This window comes from Ammospiza caudacuta, chromosome 1, assembly GCF_027887145.1.
Source record: "Ammospiza caudacuta isolate bAmmCau1 chromosome 1, bAmmCau1.pri, whole genome shotgun sequence".
In the NCBI taxonomy this organism is placed as follows: Eukaryota; Metazoa; Chordata; class Aves; order Passeriformes; family Passerellidae; genus Ammospiza; species Ammospiza caudacuta.
In genome coordinates, this window is record NC_080593.1 from 143,414,509 (window position 1) to 143,425,139 (window position 10,631).

Genomic DNA, 10,631 nt, shown 5'->3' on the forward strand with positions numbered 1-10,631 from the left:
TAAGCCAATAGAAGAGTTAATACAGAACATGATCAATCTCAAAATACGGAGTCTTAAACATGTTTCTATTTCCCCTTTCTATTATCTAGAGAAAATAATGTGATTTTTAAAAAAATTAATTGTAAAAGTATCTCAGTCTAAATAAAATTTAATAAAAACTCAAAAGATACCCAAAAATGAATGAATATTATGAGCCCATCACATACAAAATGAAACTGGCAACTGATGCAGGAGAAAAGTATAGCAAGTAGCAAGAATCACTATGTATTATGGCTGCTAGGGAGGGTATTTCATTAACAATTAGCATATAAATATCTAAGTATCCAAAGTAAATGAACACTGGAAAAAAAACAGCTATGGTTTTATATTCCATAGTTTTGAATGAAAGATGCACTCTGCTGGGTTGAACGAAGTATTTTGTGGGCTTTGCCTGAAAATACTCCCCGTGTTTCAGAGGAAGCATGTGGTCAGGCATGAGTTAGTCATGTCCCAAAAATTCCATGTTCATTCACTGTTAAAGGAAGTTCTCACACACAGCAACAAAGCAGAAACAAAAAGGCATGCTTTCAGAATATTTGAAATATCACTATGCTAATTTAAATATGAAGTAGAAGGGAGGCACAAGGCAGCTCACATATTCATGTCTAACTTTCCCAAAAAAGAGCCATTTTTGTAAAAAAATCTCAACAACAGCACAGGGACCCAAGACAGTTTCTTTAAGTACTCTGCTTGCCTGTTATATTTATTTTTCCATTTACTGGTTGTTTTTAGAAAGGATTTTTTTCTGGAGATAACAGAGGCCTCCGTAGTTTCATATTTGGATTGATTAAATAATAAATGAGGCTGACTTAAGCTAAGAGTTTTCAGCTGAATGAGTCAGCTTTAAATAATTTCTTTCTTAGAGAAACTGGCAGACTTCCTTTTCTTTTAATTGAGGTTACACACTGGAACCTCTGTGTTCACACAATAAACATGATCTATTTCATTCGTGCCTGTTGCAGGGAGATCTAAATGTTTTCAATCTATCACTCTCAAGGGTTTAAGTTGCACTCTAAGTAAAAGCTGCATTTCAAGTGATCTTCTGTAAAAAGTCCTGAATCAAAAGCAGCTTTTGTACTGGACAAGAGAGTTATTGGGAGACAGATTTTCCTTTTAGCTCTAAAATGTACTATTTTACAAAAGACACAGCTGAAGAACAATGCCTTAAGAATCAGACTTTTTTCTGATTTGTGAGATAAAGGATATTTGTGCATGACACCTATTTTGTATTCATCACATGCTTAAACACATGCAAAAGACAAAACAAATTTTACTTGGAGCAATGTTTTATTTTAATTGAAGCAATCTTATTTTACCTCTGGCACCAAAGGGCAAAGGCAGCTAACTAATTTTTTTTTTAATTATAGTATCATTCCTGCATTATATTTGGACCTTGTAATTTAACACACATCACTTTCCAAGAAAATAACATAAGGTAGTTGATACTGAGCTGCTTCAAAAAACTGAAGTTGTTTCACCTGATCAAGTATTAACTAGAAACTCTTGTATAGTGCAGCAGTTTCCAAAATACCTGTGCTTAAAACACCTTGGTCAAGTTAAGTGTAAGTACCTGAAGATGTGGATTGCTGAAATTCTTGAGACTGAAGGCTTTATATGAACATGAACAAAAACTGTGTACTTCTATTTCTTGCAGCAATACATGCCAAATGCATCAAAACAGGCATGCAGGAAGTCTGTCAAACCAGCAGCCTGCTGGCCTTATACAATGCATATGTCAGCAAACACACTTTTCCATTTGGGCTTTTTCTACTGTACCAAATTCACTGGTCGTCTCTGGTGACTCTACCTCCTCTGCTGGCTTCTCCAGTGGTACCAGTGGTTTAGGATACCTTAAGCCTACAATGAGTTTTCAAAAGCAAAACAGCAATCAGTCATTATTTAAAATCTTCCAATCAATACTGGAGCATCCACCAGCAAGAAAAGATCCTTTATAAATATTAAGACTGGATTTCTGTGGGTTTTACATCAATTCCACTTGACTGCAGGGTTTTCTCTGCAAAAAAATAAGACGAAGTTTCTGCATTTAAGCAGACTAGAACCTGCTTTAATTTATGTGAGCAAGTAAAATTTCAGAATATGGATGCAAACCAAAGCACAACAGAAAAATCATGAACTTCAGAAAACATTACCTTGCTGCAGGTGGTTGAAAGGTAGACAGTTACAGCTGACATTTTCAGAGAGCAGTTTCAGAATAATTTTACCATGAGTGACCATGCACCAATTTTCTTGTTTATGACATTAAGCCTCAGCCCCTAAATTACATAACAGTCTGGGTTTGAAGGGATTTAATGATCATCTAGTTCCAACCCCATGGGACACCTTCTACTAGACCTGGTTGCTTCAAACCAGATCCAACCTGCACTTGTAGGAAAGGGGCACTCAAAGCTCCTCTGGACAACTTATGCCAGTATCTCACCACCCCCACAGTAAAGAATTTCTTCCTAACAGAATTTCTTCCTAACAGAATTTCTTCCTAATTTAAACCTACCCTGCTCCACTTCAAAGCTATTCCTTCCTGTCCTATCACTAGATGTCTTTGTGACAAGTCCTCTCCAGGACACTGGCAAACCCCACTTATGTGCTGGAATGTGCTACAGGTATCCCCAGAGCTTCCTCCAGGCTGAACAGCCCAGAGAAGCAGAGGGGCAGACACAGATCTCTTGTTTGTGGCAGACTCAAGGGAAAGGCCTGAAGTTGTGCCAGGGAAGGTTGAAGTTGGATCTCAGGAAAAGGTTCCACACCCAGAAGGTGGCTGGGCACTGGAACAGGCTCCCTGGGGAAGTGGTCACAGCACCAATCCTCACAGAGCTCAAGAAGTGTTTGGACAATTCTCTCAGGCACATGGTGTGATTCTTGGGGGGGGGTGCTGTGCAAGGCCAGGACCGGGACTCGATGAATCTTGTGGGTCCCTTTAAACTCAGGATATTCTATGATTCTGATGCATGAGGTTCAGATATTAATGAAAATGACCAGCAGAGCCTCAGTAGCACTTTTCCTTCTGCACTCTGCCTTCATGAGAGAGCTTCAAGACTCGGGGCAGGAGGTGGGGGGTATAGTTAAAAAAAAAAGTTTCAAAAGCAAAATGTAGCACATCCTTCTATCTGAAACACAATATTTCTTTCACCAGCTAGTATTTTTGACACAGCAGTGAGATTGGTAACAGTCCTGGTATAGGCTGCAATGGTCTGAGAGCATAAAGGGACTCACATAGGCAGGCCAGCAAGAGTTTGTCATTTTACCAGCTTGACAGGCACTTCAAACTTGTGAATCAGACACTTGCCAGCAGACCTTTTCCTAGAATAGTAATCAAACACTAGAGTTAAAAAATATATTGACCTAGGTCACAGCAAGGGAAAGAGAAATAGACAACACTGCTCCACCCACAGCATGGCACTGACCTGCATGTGCTGGGTGTGTGAGGGAGAGAGGAAGAGAGAACTGTCCCCACCAGGTGCCACGGTACCTGGCACAACACCGTGAACAGTTCCTGTTCTCCCAGCTCAGGAGCTGAGGGCAGTGCTTACCACAAACCTCACACCTGCACTGTGAAATCACTCTTCAGACAAAACAAGTACTTCCAGAAGGATGGAATTCTGCTTTGTCGTGTTAGCACAGATTCAGTTCTAACAAAAAGAGGCACTAAAATCCAAGCAGCCCTAAAGCACCATGGCAGATGAACCAGTGTGTTCATATCAGCAAGAAGCATCTGATTCATGCAACAGAGGGAATCTTTTTCACAGGAGGCTTGTTTAGGGTGTCTAAAAACCTCAGTGAAATCCCCTTGTCTTTGATGACTTTGTATCTTTTGAATTAACTTCTCTTTGTAAAGCTGTGGAAGTAGAGGCACATAGGCTCTAACACTCCCTAAGCTATTCTAGTAAACTGGGGAGCTCATAAATTTAACACCAGAACATAAGCTAGTGAGGTTTCTTCTGACACCAAATGAGATTTTACCCAACAATAGCTAAAACCTTGTGAATTCCCTGAGATTCTGCACCAGCTGTCAGCCCAAGTGATGCAAAGAGGTGCAAGCTACGGTTTTGGTGCTTTGTTTGTTTTTAACAAAAACAAGGTGCAGTAACTCGAACTTATGAACAGTTTTCTATCAGAATGCATCATTTTGGTCAGATTGTTTATGTATCTCAGATTATTATGAATGGTATGATATCCCAGTGCCTTCAAAGAGAATCTAGCTAGAAACTGCATTCTCCAAAACCTGTAAATTAAATTACAAAAACAGTTGTCAAGACTCATTGCTGTGGTGTTTTTGCATGTTTTCCAGGTAACACAACCTCACCAAGCAGAGGAAGAAGAAACTGCACTCCAAAAGACCTTTCATTTAGTGATCATTTCACAAAAGTCTTCCACTTAAAATATAAAATGCAACTAGGTGCTTTCCAGGAATTTTGTTCAATATAAAAGGTACATACATTATATACTAAAAACACCTGTTCTATGTATTATACACACACACACACATGTATTTTATGTGTATGTACACAAAGATAGGAAAACAGGACTTGTTTTCCCATCTTTGCAACAAAAGATGGGAAAATAAAGGATTGTCTCACTCTCAAGACCTGAGATTTCTTAGAGGCCCTAGATAATCACTGTGTTAGTAATATTAATGAAAAGTAGTTAGATCTGGGCTCAAGAATATTGTAAAGCAACACATAAAAGACCAACAATTCCCTAGGAAGCAATAAAGACACAGCAAAAATGCCAAGTTTAGTATTTCTTACTTAAAGTCAAGCCCTTTAGTATTTTCCCAGCTCATTACCAGGCTTGCTGCACTGCTTACAAGTGCATCTTTCATGAAACATCTCATATCATACATTGGAAACCAAAGATAGAAACCCTAAATATAAGCTCCTTAAGAAAGAAGTTCCATCTTCTTCCTAACACCACTTTTGTCAATGGAATACTGCTATAGAAGATCAGAAGCATTAAATCATTCTCCATATTTTCTGGAAGATTTTACACTTTCATCTCCATCATTCAAGAAAGAAACAAGAGAAATCTGATTATCTGAAACCAACAAAACTAAGCCTTGTTTATGGGGCACTACTTCTGGTGACAGAAAGCAGGACTATCACATTTGAAATCAACCAGCCTACTTGCTACTTCAGTGCTCCTGTAACCATGAAAATAGAAATATACAAATTACTTGTATTCAATTCCACATGTATCCTCTCTTATCTGGTGTGGCTGGGTGTGGCTGACATGCTTACAAGAAACATAAGCTAAAATTTAAAATCTTTGTTGCAAAGGTCTTCCTGGGGAAAAGGGACACTTTATTCACGTTTCCAAGGTTCAAAATGGGGGAAAAAAAAAAAAAAACACCTCAAAAACTTAAAGACTTCAATGCCGAAGGAAAACTAAATCCAGATGAGAAAGGATTTGCAGCTGTCTTCAGAAAGAACAGCTCAGTGATGTTTTGACTAAATTTTAAGATAGTAAGATACAGATTATAGTCTAAATCGGGAGATTTTCAAAATATTTTCTGAGAACTGTTCTATCAAGATTCAATTTCACAGTCTTCCCCACAGCTTCTACTATGCAAAACACATCTATGAATTCAAACTCAGGCTTTTAGCCCTCAGCCATCACATTCTCACAGACAGAGCTCTGTCTTCTGAGGCACTACAACAAACAGCAGAATTTCAGTCAGTGTTTATTCATAAACTAGGCTGCTCAGCAGACCTCTAGTGCCCAGTACCTGGAAGCTCCATAACCCTGCAGGTAACACGGGTGACAAGGTGATGGCACGCAGGAACATATTCACAAACCTCTCCCCACCTACATTTTTCATGACTACAGCATAAACAGATGTTTAAGGTTTCAGAAACGCTTCAGAGACTCAGCTAACTTACAGGTACCAGCTACAGCTCACCTACCTGAGGGCCGTCCTTGGGCGCAGCAGCCGCAGCAAAGGATGGGTTTCCCCGCAGCCTCTGCCATTAGCGGAGGCCACAGATAGTGTGTCCTGTCATATTTCCTGCTAGGGCAATTAGCTGCTGGAACTGCTTCCTTCTGCTGGTAGGCCTGGGAATGGGCTGAGGAACTTGCCCCATTTGGTTCTTGATGTGCCCAGGTCTGCCCATATTGCTGACAGCCTCCCCTAGCTGATATGGGGTCTGTTAGGGCACAGAAGAGGTAGTGAAGGAAGAAGGTCAAAACTTAACCCAATAAGGACTGTGATAAGGAGGGTATGGACTAACACCTCCCTTTCCATAAAGAATTATGAAAATATCACAGGCACAAAACAAGCTTAAGCAGAGTAGCAAAACTACACAGGCATTTCATGATCAAGGAGAGATTGATTTTTCAGACTCAACCAGAACACAGGAATTTATGCAAGCAGTAAAGAAGAGAATTTGAAGGCTGAGTTTGGATCACTTTCATTGGAAATCAACACAAAAGTATAACCAGGGACCTCAGCTAAAGAATCAGCTGCTGGGAGCTACAGCATGCTGCCAACGAACGAGATAATTGATAACATTGCTATAATAGTTTTGTCTTGACTGAAGTCATGATTTGTAAAGATCAAAAGTGCCACAAGTCAATCAGAGAAAGTACCTGGAAAGCAAGGCACAAATAGCTCTCCCCTCATCTGCTACTCACAACCTGTGTACCTATTCAGGTCATTGCTTCACAGTCACCATTTCAGCAGCAGGAAACAGCAACCATACAAAATATTTCTAAACATAATGAAGCATTTTAAACACAGAATACAAACACCTAGCTCAGAAAAGTCTCTAATTGTCTTTCAAGGGTAGCCCTTCTATCCACCTTGTCTTCTTCTGGCACTCCACAGCATTGACAGTGATGATACATATCCAACACCTCTCTGCCCTTCTTCACACAAAATCTGAATTCTTTCTTCTCCTCTACAGAAAACAGCTATGGGCGATAAATTCAAGATAGGGTTTTTCTCCAATTTCTATTTAATTACTGGAATTACTCAAATTCTACTTAACTTACTAGAAGGCTCTTCAGTTATGATTTTATTTTCATAACACATGAAGAAACAGAATTTCTTACAGGTAAAAGCTGACAGCTGTTATCATGCTGCAGTTTGGTAAAAATATCCCATGAATAGAGCTGGCTAAAGGAAAAGGTTATATACAAAATATGTCTTATCCAGCTAGATGGGCAGACCAAGAATCTGACTCCAAGGATGAGGTCCGATGGCACTACAACACTTTATGCAGCCCTTACTTATGAGACTACAAAGCCCACAGCTGAGATTTTGCTGAAATAATCTCTCCAGCAAGATTACTGATTACAGTTTCAGGCACAAGTGAACCGCAATTTCCACTAGTGGAATAAACTTAAAACCAATTAATAAACTCCCATGCAATAAAATGTCTAAATGCAAATTGATGCTATTGTTACTTTGCTTCTACATCCTGAATCATCAGAAAGTCACAGCATTTTACAGAACAGACTTTCACATTATAACTAACAGCATCTGAGCAGCAAGATATTAAATACGACCATCTGTTGATTTACATCTGTATAAAGGTTGAGACACTATACTGAAATTTTAAATCTCATTTTGATATCCACCATATGATCCTCCAGATACACAGTTCCGTTCTATTTAACCTGAGCAATAACTGATGAGACTCACACAAAAACCTCATGGCAAGAACCCTTCAGACACTTAGAAGGATTTATTTGGGCAGAGTATTAGTTGTTAGTATTCAAAAGTTAGTGTCAACTTACAGTTCAAAGCATTCTACCCTCTGCGTTGTAAAAAAAATAAAACTGATTCGCTGTCTGCAAAACAGAAGCACTGCTGCTCCCAAAATAAGGTGTTTAAGCGAACTACTCCCACTCTGACTAGAAGCACTAGTGTTTATATCAAGTGTGCTACAAACAAAACCGAAGAGATACCTGAAAGGGTTCTGTCTTTTCACAAAAGCAACACTTTTACAGCTGACTCTCAGACCTGCTCCCTGCCCACCCAAATTTTCTTCCAGACATCTACAGAGGAGCCACAAGACACAGAAATGCCCTTTCCAAGGGCACGCTACTATCAAAGTCACAAAGAGGCCTAGATCAAATGCACACTGATCTCTTAAGTACCCGCTATCATCTTCGCTGCAACAGGGATTGTAAATTACAGCTGAGGATCAAAACTAGAAGTAAGGAGGCTACAATTAAGAGGATTTGGTTTTGTCAGGTTTTGATTTGTTTAAGGAACAGTGTCAAGTTGGCAAGAACAGTTGGATCAGATGAGAAAAATCACTGTGAATTACTTTAATTGGCGTTGCATAGCCGTGTATTCAGAGATACATCTGTAAGCCTTCCCGGCACATACACACCTTCCCGAATGAGAACCGACACTTGCAAGAAACAGCGCCGGCAGCTCTCCGGGCAGGGAAGTGTAACTCATGAATGAGCGCCCACAGCAGCAGCAGCCTGGCGTCTCTTAAGAGGTCTGAAATCAACTTAGTGCTGCCCTGGTGTCAGGGGGATTTTATGAGACACACTTTGCTACTCCCATTCCGAAAAATGGCCACCCGTGGCTCTCTGAAACACCCCGTGAGATGACAGACCCACCGAGGATTTGGCACATTGGGCCGGTTTAAGTTCTAAAGGTGCTGCGGATGCTTCTGGAAACTAAATTTCGGGTCGTGTACCTCATTTATACCCAGTTACGCGAACACACAGGGGCGAGCGCTTCTCGATGCCTCCTTCGGCTGGAGTTTCCCACTCGCCCGAAAGAGCCGCCTGGGCGAGGGCAGGAGCACCCCCAAACTTCGGAGGCTCAGCCCCCCTCCGGCCCGGCCCTCCCACCCCAGTCGGGCTCGGGTGGGTCGCGGCTCACCTTGAGCGATGGCGATGGACTCGAAGCGGTGGAGCTCCCGCAGCAGGCAGCTCCGCTCGGTGGAGTGCAGGCTGTAGATGAAGTCGCGGGCCCCCTGCGCTGTGTTCAGGGCCTCCATCGGCTCCTTCTTAGGGTGGGTGCCGAGCGCCCGCGACCCCCGCGGGAGGAGCAGCCCCTCGGCGCCGCCCCGCAGGCAGCTCAGGCGGCGGCGGCGGCAGCAGCACCGCGGGCCCCGCAGCGAGCCCAGGCAGGACGAGGGGACGACGGCGGGGCCCCCCGGCCGCCCCAGCAGCAGCGCCGCCCGGCCGAGCCACGCCGACATGGAGCCGGGAAAGGGCGCGGCGCTCGGGCCGCCAGAACCGCCCGCGGCCGAGTCGCCCGGGCCGCGCTCCCGCGGCTGCTCCGCCGGTGGGGCCGGGCGGTCCGCGCCAGGCACCGCCCCGCCGAGCTCCCGCCAGCAGCGGCGGCAGCGCCGCCCCGCCCCGGACCGGCGCCAGCCCCAGCCCCGCTCCCTCCGCTCGGGGAGCCTCGGCCGCAGGGCGGGGTGGAGGGGCCCGAGGGGCGGCCCCGCGCAGGCGCCCGCCCGGCCGCGCTGAGGGAAGCGGGGCGGCAGCGCCCGGGGAGCTCCGAGCCCCGGCCGGGGCAGCTCCTTCCTTCCAAAGGCTTCCCTCGCACCCACTGCCGAGTGCCCGGAGCTCACAGGGCTTCTCGCACCGCCAGGCTACAGCAGCTTAGCAGGGCAACACTAATGAGGTTTCGCTTCTCTCTCCCGTTTTCCAGGGCCTTGCCGTAGAGTACTGTGGTGTTGCATCATCCAGTTTTAGGTTAAGTCCACTTCGCTTGCATATAGCGGTTGTATTCTTTTAAATTAATTGGCAGGTATTCTACCTGACAGTTATTAAAAAAAAAAAAAAGGCAACAAACCCAAACCAAACACATTAAGGACAGAATTTATATCTTGAGGGAGCAGAGGTTGCTTTGAAATCAGGTTTGGTTTTAAACCTCTCTTAGTTTCGTTGCCACAAATACCATCCATGTGGGTTAATCCACAATTGTTCACTGTTTTGTCAAACACTGTATTCAAATGGTGTTAGATATTGTAATTAAACTGCAAAGAACCTATACAACCACAAGGGACTCACATATTTTATGCCTCATTCATTTAATACGAAAGTGTCTTCAGGAGGCACTCAGCATTTACTGCTGTATCTCCAGCTCTTTAACACCAAAGGTAGCAGACCTATTGATGTCCATCCAGGTGGTTTCTTCAATCAGGGGGATCTGCTGCCTTCTTGGAGGAAGGCAAAAAGAAAGTTTTAACTTTGTATGAAAAAGCAGCATTTTCTTTCCATTTCCATGGCTGCAGAGTTAACAAATGGTATAAAGATCTCATGGTAAACAGAGGTGCCTTACTTAGACCATGCATTCAAAACTATGGGTGCTTACATATACTACGTGTACAGTACAGAGGGAGCAGAAGTTGAGTGCAGAAATGTAGAAAATAAGTTGTAAAGGCCTGGAATATATTTTAATTCTCACCCTGTTAGTGAAATAGCAGAGATAAATGAGTATAAGCTACTATGAACAAAAATTCTGTTATGAACAAAAATTCGGTTAATATTTTTTTGTGAGAAAAAGTTACAAAGAGGCAGCGAGATCACTGGCCCTGCCCAAGTTCTGTGTGTTTTGTTATTGTAATCACGGGTCGTTGAGGCTAATCGCTCCTTTTGTA

General features: G+C 43.0%; 1 protein-coding gene across 3 annotated transcripts in view; it reads right to left on the reverse strand.

Annotated features, from left to right (window-relative positions):
- TMEM65 (transmembrane protein 65) overlaps positions 1 to 9,248 on the reverse strand; it is a 31,375-nt gene extending 22,127 nt beyond the window's left edge. Inside the window, exons 1-2 of one of the 3 annotated variants that reach the window (XM_058807136.1) lie at positions 8,900 to 9,248; positions 1,816 to 1,896 (exon numbers count right to left, since the gene is read on the reverse strand). In XM_058807136.1, coding sequence (XP_058663119.1) covers positions 1,816 to 1,896; positions 8,900 to 9,221 — 403 coding nt within the window. In that variant the 5' untranslated portion in view covers positions 9,222 to 9,248. Of the gene's footprint in view, positions 1 to 1,815; positions 1,897 to 5,957; positions 6,198 to 8,899 lie in introns of all 3 variants that reach the window. The other 2 variants (XM_058807127.1, XM_058807144.1) reach the window with 2 other exon arrangements.
- Positions 9,249 to 10,631: the final 1,383 nt, after the last annotated feature.